This window comes from Indicator indicator, chromosome 4 (assembly GCF_027791375.1).
Source record: "Indicator indicator isolate 239-I01 chromosome 4, UM_Iind_1.1, whole genome shotgun sequence".
Taxonomy (NCBI): domain Eukaryota; kingdom Metazoa; phylum Chordata; class Aves; order Piciformes; family Indicatoridae; genus Indicator; species Indicator indicator.
In genome coordinates, this window is record NC_072013.1 from 46971337 (window position 1) to 46988689 (window position 17353).

A 17353-nucleotide genomic window follows, 5' to 3' on the forward strand; every position below is an offset into this window, starting at 1 on the left:
GTATTAATTCACATACTTATAAAGCATTAAAAAGTACTGACAAAAAAGGATGCTGCTGAGAACTGGTAGCAAACTGAGCTGTCTCCTACCTTTGGGCTATCAAAACAATAGCTGTGTCACAAAAAACAGAGTCAGCATAATCTTAAATGACAAAAAATTTGTTCTCTCTTGGTGTAAAGGGAAGCACAGAAAACAGGAATGAAACAAGACCTGTCCACTGTCTGCTAGCACTGCATTGTCACCTGTTGTGTTCTGCCCAGCTCTGATAAAAAGGCACATCACATCCCTGTGAGGGCACCCTGGCCATCGCAGAGGCCAGCTCTTACCTAGTGCTGTAAGGCAAAATGACTCATCTGTCCTGATAGATCAAGGAAGCACATCTTGGAAACAGCATAAGAGTCACAGAGCTGCATTTTGCCGGGAACACTGCTGCTGTGTATTTTCCCCCAGGGAGCAGTTTGGGTGGAACACACAGTGCTTCATGTCAAGTCAGTATTCCTCACGTGCTGCACACACTCTGTTTTAAAGCTCTGTTCACAAGTCCAAAGACAGCACAAAGAACACAGTTCTCTCAGTTCTAAAGAGATAAACAAATGATAGCATGCATCCTTCTCTGGGGTGTCTCAAAGCATTTGCTGCTTACCTCCCCATCTCTGATGTTGTCCTCTATCCATGCAGCAGTTTTACTGAACATAAAAGTATCCAAGGAGTGAGGTCAGGGTGCTACTGAAGCAAACCATGCTGCCCAGGGCCCAGACTGAGCACATACCCCCACAGTAAGTGTGGTCTGTGCTCCCACCTCTGATCATGGGCAGTCTCAAACACAGGAGCTTATGAAACACAACCAGAGGGAAATTCACAAGCTGGAAAGGATCTTTATACACTTTCACAGACCTAGGTTTGCCTCAGCAAGATGCACTGATGCAGGAATACAGGTATGTGTCAGTGTAGGGATTAAAAGAGGCACAGTTACCTACCTGTCTGCCATCTTTTTGATTGCAGGCTTTCAGCGTGATTTGAGAGCCAGTAGAGAAGGACATAACGGAAAGACACTTGTCCTGCTGCCGAATTAAAGGGTCACTGAACACCCACTCCTTTGGCATAAGAAAAAGAAAGGTTCCATTAGGATTATAAGGCTCACCAGATGAGGGGGAAAGAGGGGTTTTGGCTACCAGATATTTAAGAAACCTGTAAGTCCCTGGCAAGACTGTGGCAGTAGACTTCACCTGGTCGGAATTTTAAGCTCCAGCTTGGTGCATCCTGACTCATTTCAAAGCCTGCGACTGGTTCCCCTGACCATCTGAGCTGTTTGATTTAACCCCAGACTAACCTTGGAGCGACTCCCTGCAGTATTACAGCTTTACAGACTCAGGCCTACAAAGCAGGAAGGTCCCCAAAGCCCTAATCTACATGACATGCAACTGCTGCTGCATATTTTACACAGCAAACATCCTCTAACTGCTATCTGGGACCTACAACTTGTCAAGGGAAGCAAAACGTGTGCAGGCATATCCATGGGCTAACGTATAGCAGCAGCACACACACAGCACAAGCCACTTCATTTTCCCCTCCTGTCACTAGATGGATACTTGACCCAATCAACTGTTATACTTTCCCCAAGGAATAAATACAAAATGCAGTAAGTTTCAATCAGTAATGATATGGAGCAATGAGTCAGAATAAATGGCATGTTGAATGCTGGCTGCAAACTAGTTTCCAACAGATAACAGATGTGAATATAATATTTTCTGGCATAAAATATCCTACTGTGACCCTTAACTTTGTCAAGCTGCTTCCCTGCTACTTTCAGTCACTGAAAGAACAGACCTGAGTGTTGATCTTCAGCTGGTATAAACCAGCACAGCTTCACTGCAGTTAGGAGAGCTCTACCAAATTACTGCAGCTGGAGTCTCAGCTATTTAAACTCTCTGTTTGGGCCTTATACTGAAATACTTCTGTTAAACAGCACAATTCAAACCATCTGCAGCTACAGTTGAACTGGCAGGAACGTTTCTGATCCTGGAAAATCTCTTACTCATGTGTCAGTGTACTAGGCAAGCACAACCCAAGATTAGTTCTCTTGGGTTGGATGATGAAGCAGTGCACACCCAAGCAACAGTCTGAGTGGGAACAGCTACATGACTCAAACCCTGGGTGCACACCTCCAGCACAGACTAGTCACACCCCTAAGCATTCAAGCTGATGAAAAACCTTACTACTCTGTGCCTGACTGCTGGGTCTGTTGAGCCAGCTGAGATACGGGTAGAGTTTCTTTTTCTGCTTACAACTGAAATTATTAACAGAGCCAAATTCTTCCTTCATTCACCTCTGTACAAACCCACCACAGCCTGAGAGATGCCTTTTCATTCTCAGGGAATAAAAAGGGCAGAAGCAGGAGCGAAGCACCAAACTGAAGCTTGCCTTACCTGAGTGACAGGTGGATTGTTCACTGTCCCTTTACAGCTTCCCATGCCAGTCAATGTATTCCCTGTGGTATCCTGTGCCCAAGACTCAAGGCAGTTTCCTCCTTGTTTAATTATTCCTGGAATCAACTCCTTTTCAGGAATCCTTGAAGTAAAATGACAGTTGCATGGCACTCCATATAGAGAAACATCCAAAGCACTTTCCCGTTTATAAGGGTATAACTGGCTGAAACACAGACCCCTTTATTTGCCAGAAAATAAACAATATCTCCTATCTGCTGCAAATGTATAGAGGAGGCAGAAGGCAAGGCAGAGCCTGGTCAGAGAGCTGGTGCCATTTTGTTTCAGAAGGTGTAACAGGATCTTTAGGTATACCCCAATCAGTGTAGTGTGATGCCTCTTCTGAAAAAGGCCAGTAAAAAGCCATACCCACACTGATTTACTGTGCTTCTGCCTCCTCATCTCCCAGAGTCTCCTCCTCAGCATTAGCACACATTCACTGCCTCACTAGTAGCAATACAGCAAAAATCTGTCAGGGCCAGACCACAGGTGGATGTTTTAGCCTCAACCCATGTTGGCTACAGACTTGGCTTGACTGAGATGTAAAGCTGTGTTGCTAGGGCATGTTAGCTATCAAGTGCTGCCAACACAGCTCCACCTAGGCTACTTTCCAACAGACCAATGACACAACACTCCTGCATCCTGACCCAGGCCAGGGGAACCTACAGGCACAACTGGCTCTGGCATTCACCAGGGCTTTCTCTGAACCATGCCCCACCTCTGCACTGAGGCTGTCCAGATCCAATTGGCTCAACCACCTCCAGGCAGAGCATCCAACAGGCAATGACCAAGCAGTAACTGGGAGGGATGTAATGGTCTGGCACTTTTCTACACTTCACACCTCTCAAAACACCACTGTTGCACATCTGAGGGACAGCTATGTGTGGCAGAGTAGAGGGCTCCCAGGGGCAGAAGCAACAAACCTTCTGCAGAATTGTTGTCATGATAAAAGTCAGGAAATCATTGGAGGTTTCCCACCATAAAGAACATAGGAAAACCTTTTCCAAGCATAAGTTTCTCTTTTCCCTGTTGCCAAAGCTCAGCTTTTCCTTGTGACCCACCTCCCAAATCCTTCAGAGATGCCTACAAAGAGAGACTCACTTGAGTTCAGGGTAGACGTTCTCCAGATACCATTGGAAGGATTTGCAGTTCAGTTTGCGTCGCTGCTCCAGGCGGTCTGCAACACTGGAAACACAGGCAGGTTGTTGAGGATGAGGTAATGAACAGCAGGGAGGGGAACAATGAAGTTTTGAGGGAGAATACACAACTTTTTCCCATTACTCATTCTCCCACGTAGGTGTTGCCGAGTTCTGAGCACTAGCAGTGACCCGAGGTGAAAAGGAGAGAGGCAAGAGCAGGAGGCAGAAAAGGAAGACGGAAACACATCCAGAGAGAATCTTTTGTACTTCCTTTGACTCAGAGGGCAAGGCCCAGGTCCTACAGTGTTAAATAATAGATTGCGGTAAAACTACTGTAGGACTGGGAAAGTGTTTCTACCTCTGGGTGCCCCTGTAGAGGCATGCCATGAAACTTGCACATCAGCTTGTGAAAAGGCTTAAAAAGTGTTTGTGCTCAGGTATATGTTGCTCATGGCAGCAGCTCTAGGCTCAGGTTGGGTTTCAGACCTAAAGCACATAATTATTCGCTTTTCAGTGGTTTTGGGAAAGGGAATGTGTATAAGGGGAGCTTAACATTTCACTATAGTCTGCTGCAGCAGTCCTGCTGCTTCTTTGCTTGGCTTTAACTGGCTGAAGCAATCCAACTGAGCAGTGACACCAGGAACTCTCCTCTTCAAGCCATGTAACATTTGTGTGTTGGGAAGGACTTTCAGCTGCATCCATATCCCTTGCCAGCCTCAGCCCACAGAGGGCACTGTACTGCCCATACCTCAGGAGAATGTACTGAGATCCTATGTTCACATCAAAACTGTATGGCTGAAGGGTTCATTTTAGGCTCAGTTGACAGATGGTCTCAGAGGCATTTGCATTCTAAAATCTAGATTCAATGCGGGTTCACAAGGCTGTTGTTACAAGTGAAGAAATCTCCTGAAATCAAACCCTACAGCTCTGCTCCAGCTCTTATTCAGCCAATGCTGCCAGTAAAGGCACCAGGAAGTCTGAACAAGAACTGCAGGTTTTGGCCCTAAAACACACAAGCAATATACCCACATTCAATATACAGTAGTTTGGGTCCCTTCACAAGCAGCAGGGTTACTTGCCATTTGGACCCAATCCAGCTGCTGCAGTCAGCTCAAGAACAGATAAATTAGGTATGCAGAGTTATTTGTACAAAAATCTGTAGTGCATCACAATAATAAAGCACAATGTACAACAACAAAAAAACCCCAAAACCAAAAACGTGTGTGGGTGAGACCAAACCTGCTTGTCATCAAATAAGCAGCAGGTGCAACATTACCCAGTGCACAAAGCTGCACATCTGAAATACAAACACATTTGAGATACAAACACACTTGACAAGTCCTTATGCTGGTATAGCAATCATTTATTCACAGGCAGATAGAACCCAGAGATACACATCACTCCTGAGATTGCTGATGTTTATTTGGGAGTTATATGACTTTCCCCTCATCCCAGGTTTCAGAGTCCATCACTGGTTTCTGGGTCACAAGGAACATTTAAGCCTGTAACAGTGAATCCCATGTGGCCTGGAGAGAGCTTTAGCAAAGGTACTGTAAGGACCACAATTCAGCACAGAAGTGAGCTCAACAGGTGCTGGAGATGAGTTTATATATGAGATGTCAACCAGACTGAGTTTATATATGAGATGGCTCACCATGGCCATGATCTCTTCTACCCTACAAACCAGGCAAACCACGCATTCACTCATAAAAAAAGGGGAGAGTGCAGCAACTGCAGCTTGCCCCATGTGCCAGCTAGCTGTGCTTGCCCCAGGATTCTGCATCTGCAGAACTTCTGATTAAGCTCTTGTCATTATGTAGCTCATGTTTCCAAAGCAGCTGGATGCTGTGTTAGAAAGTATTCTTATCTATCCACTTAAAATGTTTGCCCTTTCAATTTCATTACAGATCCCTTCAGATTTTTTCTAACATGCAGGGTTACTGGGGAAAAGTAATGTGAATTAGAAGCAAACAATCAAGCTGCAACCTCCATGGCAAGCCAGCCCTTCAGAGCATCTCTGCTTCCCACACTTATCCCCAGAGAATATTCAAAAACTACTTCTTGCTGGCAAGGGCCTTAGCAGAGCACTCCTGGTCAGGATTTGATGGAAGCTTACCTTCCAAATGACTTCCCAATGGCAGATGGCCGGGCCTCATAGTAGTACTGCTTGTATTCATCCATCCACACCTCTGCTGTGCGCTTGGTGTTCCTGCATGGGGATGAGGAGATGGTTTGCTGAGTGCTGGTGGAGAGCCTGTCCTCCCAGCAAGCAGGCACTGGGTGGGCAGACCTAAGGCCTGTCTGCCAGGAGGGAGTGGGGGACAGCTCCAAACATGAAATGCAGTGGGCAGTACAGACTGATATGGACTGAACGTGTTAAGTCTTGCAAGGATGCTTCAGTTCAGAAGTTACAATTTGAACAGCTGTAGTTTACCATGACTTTTTCACATATGGTCCCTCTACAAACTGTCACCATCACCCTGCTTTTCCTTTGATTAAAATGATGCCATGGAACAATTCAGCTTGGAAAGCACGTCTAGGTATCACATGGTCCACCCTTCTGCCCAAAGTAGACTAGCTTCAGGTTAGGTCATGTAGTTCAGGGTCTCTTCTGGTTGAGTTTTGAAATCTCCAGGTATAGAGATTTCCATGTCAAACCTCCACCACTTCTCTGGGGCCCTATGCCAGTGCTTAGCTGCTCCTGTCGTGAAACACTGTGCTTCATCTTCTTTTCTCTTCCCATCTGTCCTGCAGAGGCAGTTGTCCTTAGGGCTTGCCTCAGAGCACATACTGCTCAGTAGGATCTCTGGACTCAAAAGCAGTTCAGAGGCAATAGCAATTACTAAGGACTGCTGATACACTGCATGTGTCATAGGGCAATATCCACGAATGGTCAGCTCTCCATTGCAGACTGAGGAAGAACAAGATGCACCAACACAAACAACAGAAACAAGAACAGGTTTTGTTCATGGAAAACAGCAACTCATCCTTCCCTTGAGAACAGATGCTCAGACACAAGCTGTTCTCCTCTGTCATCAGGCAGAAAGACAACAAAGAATTGTGGCTTCTTTAGAACTGTCCAACATCAAGGTGACCTGACTGCTACCAAGGAACTATCAAACACCTACTTGATGTAAGTCAGTGCGTTGCCCTCAGGGAAGTCATAGGGATGGCGCTTCCTGAACACATGTCCCACTCGACTGCAGGGAACGATCTCCAAGCTGCCACCACACATCCACACTCGGAAAGAGAGCTCTGGAAGAGACCCTAAAAGTTACACAGCTGCAGGCAGATCAGCAGCATTTCCAAAAAGGGAAGCTTCAGCACTGTGCCTGAGAACCTTGGCCCTCTGCCCTAGATGTATACTCTGCAACAGCAAAACTAGGAAAAGTGATGCTATGATGAGAGTGGGAAAACTATCCTCCCTTTGTTAAAATGGAGGCAAATCTTGTGGAGACTTCCCAGTCTTCTTCAGTCCCACCCCTCTCTTTGGTCCCCCAGGCATTTTAGTGAGACACCTTCCCCTTTGACCAGGTCCTTGTGTTGCTGTCAGGCCTTCAGGATGGCATTTAGCAACAGACTAAGATCACCCCCACACCCACTTTCTTTTGGGCTTCTGTAACTTTCCAGCCCTGCATATGGGTGGAAATAAATAATTGACTGTGTAAAGCAAACTGTGTGAGGAAGGAAGGGAGTTTAGGAGACAAGTAGAAAGAAGAGAACAAAGTGAAGGCATAAGGAAGTGAGTGAGTGTCTAGAGCAGAGCCCTCTCCCATAAATACCTCCATGTTATTCACCCCATGTCTTGCTGTTCTTGTTCTGCTGGGCCCTGTTAATAATAATAGTTAAAAGTGGATGACTGAATTACAGTTTGTCATCCACTGCCTCTGCTGGGAAAGCGACTCAGAGCAGTAATCAGCCTAATATTGTGACTGTAAAATACAAAGAGAACATTGCTACTTGAAGAAATCCAGCTGGTTCTGAAGCTAAATTCAACATTTTGTTAAGGGATTAGAAGAACATGGAGCTTTGATGTACAGGTGCTTATTTGCATCTCAGAAGAGGTGCTACCTCATTTGATCTTACGGCTCTGTCCTCACAAATTTAATCACTGCCACACCAGAGGGGTTTTCCACTTGTGCTTCATATGGCAGTGAGAAGAAGAAAGAAGGAAAATGAAAATTAGCTGGGTGGTTTGGTAGTCCTTAAAAAAGGGCCTTCATATTGTGTAAAATTATTACTTCAAAAACTGTACTCAGTTCGGATTTCCTTCCAGTAATGCCTGAATTACAGGGCTCTGATGTTGAGAAATTGAAAAAGAAATCATGTATCCAGCTCTGCTGGCTGTTTCAAAGCACATACACACACTAACATCTTCCCAACCTTCCTATTTTTCCCTATAACTCCTGGGAAATGTTTAAATAGTATATTTTGGTGGCAGAAGATGGTATAGTTAGTCTAGCTTTTAAATAAAAGATCATTTTATTAGACTGTATTTTGTGCCACTTCTTATTAGCTCTTGTCTCTCCCTTATGCTTTCCTAGAGCTTGTTATTTCCAGTCTCCTTTCAACAGGGAGTACTAGTTTAGAAAGGGCTTGCTAAACAAACAAACAAACAAACAAACAAAAAAGGACAAGACATAAGTTCCTGTCTGGCAGTGTCCAGCATTTGCTTTACTGGAAGGAGGCTCTGACTCATTCCAGCCTATAACAAAAACAAAACTCTCAATCTTAACTTAAAAGTGATATTCATCTCCCAAGAGATGATTCCTCATGCCATAATGGTATCTTAAGCAGACTGCATGCCCAGGTTTATAAATGACAGAATTCTTGAAAGAAGTGGAAAAGAAAGCAGATTTGGGGCACTGAAAAAGAAAATGGAGATCTTGTTAAAAATTTTCATCCTCTGATGGAAAGCACACGAGAACATTTTGCTGTGTATTTTCCAGGACATGGCCAAGTCCATATGTGTTTTAAATGAGTTTAAATCACTGTGGCTTTTTCCCATCACAGTGGAATAAAAAGCATTTACCAGCTCATATTCAGCTGGTAATTGCTGCCTGATCATTTCTGTGTACCTGCTGTGAGCACAGCACTTGTTTGGCTCTGTGTCTTACCTCTCTTACCCTGTTTCCTCACAGGAAAGTTCTGATGAAGTAGTTCATTAAAAATTGCCTTTGTGGGCAAGGAATGGCCCATCTCAAGGTGAGACTCAATGAGGCCCAAGGCAACCTGGTCTAGCTGGGTGGGAAGGTCGGACTGGATGACCTTTGGAGGTCCCTTCCAGCCCAGACCATTCTATGACCTCATCCACCTGAATTAGTCAGAACCACTCTCCCACCTTATCCTTACGGTGACTTTATCCACATAGTTCTTTTCCACTCAAAACTTTAAATTGTAGTTAAAAAATAGTGTTTCAGAACATTATCAACATTTTTCCTTGAACAATTAACCATGTTTGGTTTTGGCGTTGTTGGGGTTTTTTAAAGAGGGTAAATAAATCATTCTGAATGCTTCAAGTAAAATCAATACTTCTTCTTGTCAAATACAAGTGGATTTTTACCCCTCTGCCATGCAACAGTAGTAGGCTTAGAGTAAAAGCCACTGGCTGATTTGTTTCCTCACATTATGCTGAAGAAATGAACAAAAGTTAGCTTTAAAAAAGAAAAGGAGTCTATTTTGGTTTTTAAATACCTTCCCATTGACATCACCACAGTGGTGGTGTGGCAATGTTGATCAGGGACAGGCCCAATTAAACAGAGTATTTTGCATTTACCTTTGCCCTTTTAAGTGAAGACTGAAGGTGCAAGGTAAGAGAAAATGGATTGGAGATATGGAATTTACTGGGAAACAGCACAAGGCAAGACTGGCAAGCCCTGCACTCCTGGCCCAGCTGCTGCCAGACTTTACAAGAGCAATTTGAAGGAGAATGAAGCAAGTTCTGGGGGAGTTTTGATCAGCTCTACATGAAAGAAGGGCTGTGGGTGTGCAGGTAATTTACTGCCACTTGCAGCAGAAAGCTCTGCTTAGCATCAAGCTATCAACATGCACAACAAACAGCAATATGGAGCTCCCAGGCAGACAGAAGCAGACAAACAAAAGCCTAAAGAAATATTCTTTCTCTGTCTTTGGGGTCTACAGCTTTTACACAGTTGCAGCTCAGAGACTAGTAGGATGGCCAAGTGGCTTGCTCTGCAGATGGAGGGCTACTGACAGCAAAGACCTGAGTTTGGCCATGCAGAAGGATCCAAGGTGATCTCCACACTTGTGTAAAAGATTGCCCAGAGTGCTCAGCTGATGCAGCTAGCACTGCTGAGACCCTAGTGCCAGCCCCATTTAATATCTCTTTTTAGTATCATGAATATCCTAAAACTGAAGCAAGACCTCAGAAGACAGGGAGCACAAACACTAATTATTAGGTATTTTGTTTTCAGAAAGTGGTACCTTGATATTCTGCTATTAGCCAAAGATGATACTTCCTGGCTTCAGAGAGCATTTCAGAAAGAGGCAGCTCTCCCAGCCATGTTCAGAGAAACAAAAGTTTCCTCTTCCTGACTATTTATTTCTTTTTAATCAGTCTTCCGTGCACTAGAAAACACCATATAAATTCTTGTAAATAAAACCCTTTAAAGAAATCTGTGACATTTATGGAAGCTGTAGAAACAGATTTTTTTTTAACTTTTTTTTTTTTTTTTTGGCAGTGTTAGGTACAGGAAAGCCTATTTAAACTGTCTGCAAGACAGAGTAAGGCTTTTGTCTCTTCAGCTGCACCTGCTTCATTTCTAAATGAAGGCTCCAAGCACTTGAGGTGTCTGTGAAACTCTTTCCAATACTCATCTTTCTCTTGTCACTAACAATTGGTGACAGTGCAGCATCCCTTCACAGAGATGCCTGGAATATCTGTGCCACAATTAGGTGCAAGGAGATGGGTTTTAGCATCATGCCCTGCAAATAACAGCATTTGAGTCGACAGATTACCTTGGGCTTCCGAATTCCTCAGATGTTTGTGATGCCCCCAGTCTGCTTCTAAATGTTTGTATTCTGAATGTATTTGTACACAAATTTCACTTGGGAAGAGGGTTCTTTTACTAGGAAAAATATCCTTCTGACCTATCAAGCTGGGAGAGCAACTCAGATTTTTCTGGGAAATAGAGCTCGGGAGGGACTATCTGCTTCAGGGCTGGGCCAACACAGACTGACTGTATCAGGTTTGGCTGAGCTTGAGCTAATTCTCCCCAGTGCATCTTTCTAGTGCTGTGTTTTGCAGCGCTGTAGCTAGGTGTTGATAACACACCAGCGTTTTGGCTACTGCTGAGCCAATGGCCAAGGCTGTACTCTTCCAGCATTTTCCCTCTGCAACAGTATGCTGAGGGATGTGCAAGATCTTGGGAGGGGACACAGCCAGGCCAGCTGACCCAAACTGACCAAAGGTATTCCATGCCATTTGATGCCAGCTCAGATATAAACGGTAAATGAAAGAAGGAAATGTGGGGATGTTTGTTGATTGCATCTGTCCTCTGGAGCAGCTGCTCGGTGTATTGGAGCCCTGCTTCCTGGGAGTGACTGAATATCGTCTGCTGATGGGAAGCAGAGGAGAACACCTTTGTTTGGTTTTGCTTCCAGGTGTGGCCTTTGCTTTTGCTTTGCATCCTATTAAATTGCTTCTGTCTTGACTCACAGGCCTTTTATTATACTTTCCTTCTCCCCTCTCTATCTAAGAAATGATGGAGCGGTTTTGGTGGGCATCTGGCCCCCAGCCAAGGCCAAACCACTACACCGACATATGAAGGGCTGCAGGAATATTCTCCAAAACCAAGCAACAATTTAAACGTCAAGAGGTTCCTCTTTCTTCCTTGTACTATGGGAGCACCTGTATAATACCACCTGTAAGAGGGTGGTAGTTCTGATCACAAAAAGCTGACAGTGATGGGAATTATCTGACCGTGTTCCTAGCTTTACGCTGACATGCAAATCAGATCTCTCAAAAGTTCTGGCAAGCAATGAAGACTGAGAAGTGGTTCTGCATTAGTGTGTCATTCCCCTGAAACTTCCTAAACTTACCAAAATTTTCTCCTCCCCAGATGTCCATTTGAGTATCATATTTTCCCAGGTGGTTAAACCAAGACTTGTTGATCACAAATATGCCTCCTGCTATGACAGGGGTTCTGGAAAAGAAAACAGGAGTCCACACAAGATAATCACACATATATGTAGCAACATTATCTTCATTTCAGAGTGAATACAATTTGTCAAGGCCTGACAAATTATATCTCACTTTACAAAGACAAATAGTACAACTGGGACATGAACCTGCAGCACACTTCTGAGGTCTCCCTTACTAGACCATCACCCTGCCTTTGTTAAGTGGTCCTGCAAGCACTACATGAGTAACGTAGTGTCTTTTGCATTTATACAAATATGCACAGCGTGAAGGAATGGCAGAGCCACAGTCTGATGGCTGTGTTTACCAACTAGACATGGTGTGAGTGACACTGCTGCATGTACTATTCTATTACTGGTGAGCTGGTTGCTTCTGGTCTCAAAAATGGCACAGAGGAAATGAATACTTACTTCTATGTTATAAAGAGGGAGTTATCTGACTATACGGACAAGCACTGTTGTGACTTTTTATACCAGAATTGGTCACATTCTGCATTCCTCAGAGCCATGTACACAGCAGCAAAGCTAACAATAACTGTTCCAGCCAACAGAGTCTGTTTTGTCCACAGATATGTATATCTAGGAGGGGAGGATAATTCTGTGCCTCAATTACTAGGCAAGATTCAGTTCCCAGACTTCTTTTACACTTGCTGGGTGACCGTTTAGCTGCTTCATTCCTTAATTCTTCATCTGGAAGGTGGAGGCAATTAAAAACCCCTATAGGGATTTCTGAGGCATTCACAGTGCTGACTGAGGGAGACCACAAAACCAAACATCTGGAAGAAGAGGTGCCATGCCTGCAAGCCTATAATAGCACATAATTGCTGTCTTTACAATATTCAGAGAATAATACTCTCAGAATCAGGGGACAGACCTCAATGCATTCAGAAAATAATGTGAAGAGTTTATTACCATCAAGCAAACACTGTGACATTTTGTTTTCAGCAAGACAGTTCCTGTGTACTCTTTGACATACCAGTGAAGGCTCAGTAAAGTCATTTGGAGGACTGTACACAGCCCATCAAATACAGCTACCTTATAGACTGAGTTGGGTCTGTTCTAGACATCTTCTGCTCTATAGGAATCTGCTCCCACTTAAAGTGAAGGCTCCAGTCAAACCCTGAGAAGTAAAAACACATATCAGATTTTGTTACTGTTTTTCTACTAGCTTCAATAATAGAATCACAGAATGTTAGGCTTCTCCTTTGCAACACAGGCTATCCTTAATTCTCTTCCCTGACCTTCCTCACTGTCTACCTAAAATGACAAGTCTGTCCTAATGTAGAAGTCACCCCCTTCTGTCTTGGCATCTTCATTACAGTTCTCTGCTCAATTCCATTCCACAGCTTCAGGAGTGTTAGTGTGAGATGCAACTGCATTTTGGTCAGTCTGTCTTAGATTTCCCTGTCTGCCAAAGTTATAAGGCTTGAGTCAAAGGGCTTTGTGGGATGTGATGCGTTCTGAGTACAAGGGCCTGCAGACCACTGAAGCCAACACCCCTGTCAAGACTACTACTTATTTATTGTTGGCCTGTGGTGGATAGTTGAGCACAGCCCAGTCCCTAACATTACACCATTATTAAGGTTAGCCACAGAATGAGTGGCAAACAGCGTGGCAGTGAATCCCAGCCACAGAAGAGGGGGAAGAGCACTGGGTACTGTGGGTGACTGCAGGAACAGCTACAGAGGGTTCAGCTGCAAGGACAGAGGTGAAAATATCTTTCGGAAGAAGTCATGAGATGGCCTCACAGATCAGAGCAGCAACTGGAAGAGCCTGTCAGACTCCAGTGTACATGTAGTGTAGGGAGGGCCTGCTGATATATGTTTCATCAGTTAACTAAGCCCTGGAACTGCAATATGCTGTGACAGTGATGCAAGCTCAAGAGGAAAACACTAGTTGGGTTTTGCTTTAACTCTGCAAAAGATCTGACTGCAGGAAAAAGGGGACAGAAAACCCATCAGGAAAGATCATCACTGTTTTCTTGGAAAGCTGAAGAGACCTTCAATTATTTCTCCTGCACCACCCCTCAGGCCTAACTTACACAAGAGATTCATTGTACCCACCTCCCCTCAGATCTGCTGATGCTGCCAGGTAGGCAAAATTATCCAGGCTGATAACATCAATGATTGGACTCACTACTCGGGTATAATCCTGAGGGAGAGAGAGAAAGGGGGGAAAAAAAACATGCTCAGGTTTTTCTTGAATGTTGAGCAAAGCTGCCAGAGATCAGAAAACACAAAGCTGCACATGTAAATCTTTGTCTGGGTTCTCCAGTCCGGTGCTGGTAGCTGAGCAGGAGATGAATGACCACTACATCCAGACATGGAGATGGTAGGTACTAGCCAGCTGCACATCGTGGATGTGAGGAATGGAGCTTGGGACTGCAACACCCAGGAGTGCTTCTAAGAAACAGCTCTTTATTCCCTGCCCAAATTACAGGGCATGAATCACTGTCCCACAGGTTTTGTGCTTGTTTGTGATATCTACTGACAGCATACCTTCTGCTCTGTCATGCTGAAGTATTAACTCATTAGCATCAGTCTAGAAATTACCAACTCCCCAATAAAGCACCTTCCTAATAAGTACTATGAATCAAGATCCTGCACTTAAGAATCATAGTGCAAACTGAAAAGTTGAGATCATAATAATTTTTCAGTATTATGAGACAAGGCATTAAAGACATGTCTTGTGACAGCTGAAACGTATGACAAAACAGAGAGCTGGCAATGCCAGAAACAGCATCTTGTTATGAGACAGCTGCCAGCCTCCATGTCTTTCCTATCAAACCTTTACTTGTGCTTTCCAATAGTTCCTCCTGCTGTAGCACACTTGGCTAGGATGGCACATGGTAGGCGAGAGCTATCACTCTTGTTTATTTCCCTCTGTGCTGCGATGGCTGCACAGCAGTTATGTCTGCCTGGCCTGAGCACCCTCAGCACCCACCTGGCAGCCCCAGCCACTGCTCCAGCTACTCAGCACTAGGACTGAGTACGGCTAGACTGAAATCTGAACTAGGATGCATGTGAGAAACGTAGGAAGAAGGTCAGAAATAGGCTGACTTGAAATCTGCACACTAAGTATACCAGAGTCAACAAACAAGCATTTGCAACTTAGACCCTTCCCTGAAGAAACAAGTGAGGTCCTTTCTGCTTTGGGACCCCTGTGCTGCTGTTATTGCTGCTGCAGCTTGACTTAAAGATCAGAACTAAACATTCATGGGCTTCCAAGATGGAGGATTTACTGAGCAGGAATAAAAAGGAAAAGATTTTATGTCACCATCCTGATGTTTCACCTTCAGATTAAGCCAATCAGACATGAATTTAAGGCTGCATTAGAGCCCCTGCCGCTTCTCCTGGGGCTCACTACACCATCAAATCCTCCTTTCAGAAGAGGGGATCAACCCCAGCCACTTGCAAGCATGGTTGTGACCTCTCCCATCATCTCCCCCTGCGTTGTTCTGAATATCTCCCCTCCAGCCCTACAATGCAGTCAGTGTGACAGCTGCTAATACTCGTTTTCACTCTCAAGTCAATCCTTTGCCAAGTGAACCAGCAAAGGGACATCCCTGCACTCTCAGGCAGCTCCTCTGTGCCAGGAAGCCTCCTGCATGCAAGTGGTGTGTGTTGGCAGCTCACCAGGAGCATTGATGGAAGGAAGTTTTTGGGAGTGACAAGGCAGCAAGAAGGGAGATGGCAACCATGGAAATGTTGCACAGGGTGTTCTGCCAAAGTGGCTATCCATGTACAGGTGACAGAACTAGGAAGCACAGCACCTGCAGAAGACATGAGGTACAAGTTGGTGGGTCAAGCATTCACCATTGCACCCTATCACTCAGCACCTCCTGCCCTGCCAACAGGACAATATAGAAGACCATAATGGATCTGTTGCTTATCTAAGCTCAGGCTACCTGAGCTTACCTGAGCACCTGGACAGCCTTTGTCCTCACCAGTACTGCGGATGGAATGCAGGGGCAGAGTATCTACAAGCACAAGACAGGCCAGATCCATCCATCTCAGAGGGGAACATGGTGCTCACCTCTTTTACCCTCTGCAGCATTGGCTGCAGCCACTCACTGTTGACTTCACAGTGACTGTCCAAGAAGGTGAGGATGTCAGCAGTAGCCACTTCAGCTCCTCGTACCCGAGAGCGAATCAGCCCTACAGTGAGGAAAGGCCAACAGAGGAGTAAGAAGGTTAGGAAGGAAACAGCTAAGCCTTCAGAAAAAAATACTTTGTGTGGCCATTCCAGGGAGATGAGTAGGTGGTTCTCCTGTATCACATCTCAGACCCGTGGGCAGCTTTAGCAGAGTAACCCCCAGGAGACACTGTCAGCTAAGGCCTCCCAGCACTCAAAGAATAACCTTGCCTGTCATATCTGTCTGTGCCACCAAGCCTTCATCTGCTTCCTCCTATGATGACATCCAGCCCTCCCCACAGGTACTTTGATGCTGCCTGCTTGGTGTCACTCCCATTAGAGCACCCTGCTGCCTCTCTCCACTTCCACAGCTCCATGCTCTACTTTCTCCTTGTTGCCTTTCTCATGCCTTAATTGCTTTATTCCCGTTTGTCCTTTATTCCACCCTGTGGTCAGAGATATCAACCTGGCTCTCAGACGTCTCCTTGCTTCTTTTGCAGACTGTCCCACTGGCTGGGGTGCTTTTTGTGAACTAAGCAGCAATTACTGTCTCACCCTCCAGATTCCCTCTCCAGGCCTGCTGTGCACTGACAGTTTTTAGGAATAAGCCATCATATGTGACTCAAACTAAAGAGCAGCTTGGAAAGTCAGCATTACCATTTATGCACATAGGAGACATATGAGAAATAACTTCCCTTAATTGCATCTTTTTAAGACTGGTATATGATTGTTTTTCCTTTGTCCACATCTCCTAGATGGCTTGTTATCTTGCACTCTGAGTTTCAATGGACAGAATATTCATAAAGATATTAAGAAATGGTCCTCGATCTATCCAGGGCCTCTGGACACCACATCTCATTATTTAAAGTATGAAAGTCAGGTTCTCCCTCCACAGAGCCTCCAAACTAGGACAAGAAGGCCTTACTCTGAGAAAAACAAACTATATAGGAAACAACATATAAAGCAGGTGACAGGCAAACAGGACCATGGAAAATCTGCAAAGTCCTTGTACCTACAAAGCTTTCCATGCTCACCTTCTCGCCGAGTGTTTCGTAGACACTTGACCTTTGGGATCTTGGTAAGGAGCTGGCAGTCCTCAGCTTAGGGAAGGTGAAAAAAAACCACAACAACAAAAACCACAAAACAACATTTGGCACACACATATGGGTTATTTAGCTTCAATAGACAGCTCCCATTAACTGTTCTCCTGCTTCTCCACAGGAGGGGAAATCTTGCTTTCATTTAACATCACATTAATCAGCCTGATGGCCTTAATCCTGTTGTCTAAAGAGTACACAGAAGAGCACTGCTGGCCTCCTCAGACAGCTGAGCCTGTTCCCTGTTACTCTGAGCAGCCAGGCCTTCGCCCTCCCACGCTCAGTGTTTCACAAGTACAACGAGGCATGCGCTGGCAACGTGGCACAGAGCACTGATGAA

The 17353-nt window shown here is 44.9% G+C and overlaps 1 protein-coding gene across 1 annotated transcript in view; it reads right to left on the minus strand.

Annotated features, from left to right (window-relative positions):
* GALNT16 (polypeptide N-acetylgalactosaminyltransferase 16) overlaps window positions 1-17353 on the minus strand; it is a 74048-nt gene that overhangs the window by 6551 nt on the left and 50144 nt on the right. The window contains exons 6-15 of the mRNA XM_054400125.1: window positions 16951-17016; window positions 15818-15939; window positions 13846-13933; window positions 12818-12902; window positions 11684-11787; window positions 6751-6877; window positions 5739-5831; window positions 3585-3668; window positions 2427-2568; window positions 978-1094 (exon numbers count right to left, since the gene is read on the minus strand). Coding sequence (XP_054256100.1) covers window positions 978-1094; window positions 2427-2568; window positions 3585-3668; window positions 5739-5831; window positions 6751-6877; window positions 11684-11787; window positions 12818-12902; window positions 13846-13933; window positions 15818-15939; window positions 16951-17016 — 1028 coding nt within the window. The remainder of the gene's footprint in view (window positions 1-977; window positions 1095-2426; window positions 2569-3584; window positions 3669-5738; window positions 5832-6750; window positions 6878-11683; window positions 11788-12817; window positions 12903-13845; window positions 13934-15817; window positions 15940-16950; window positions 17017-17353) is intronic.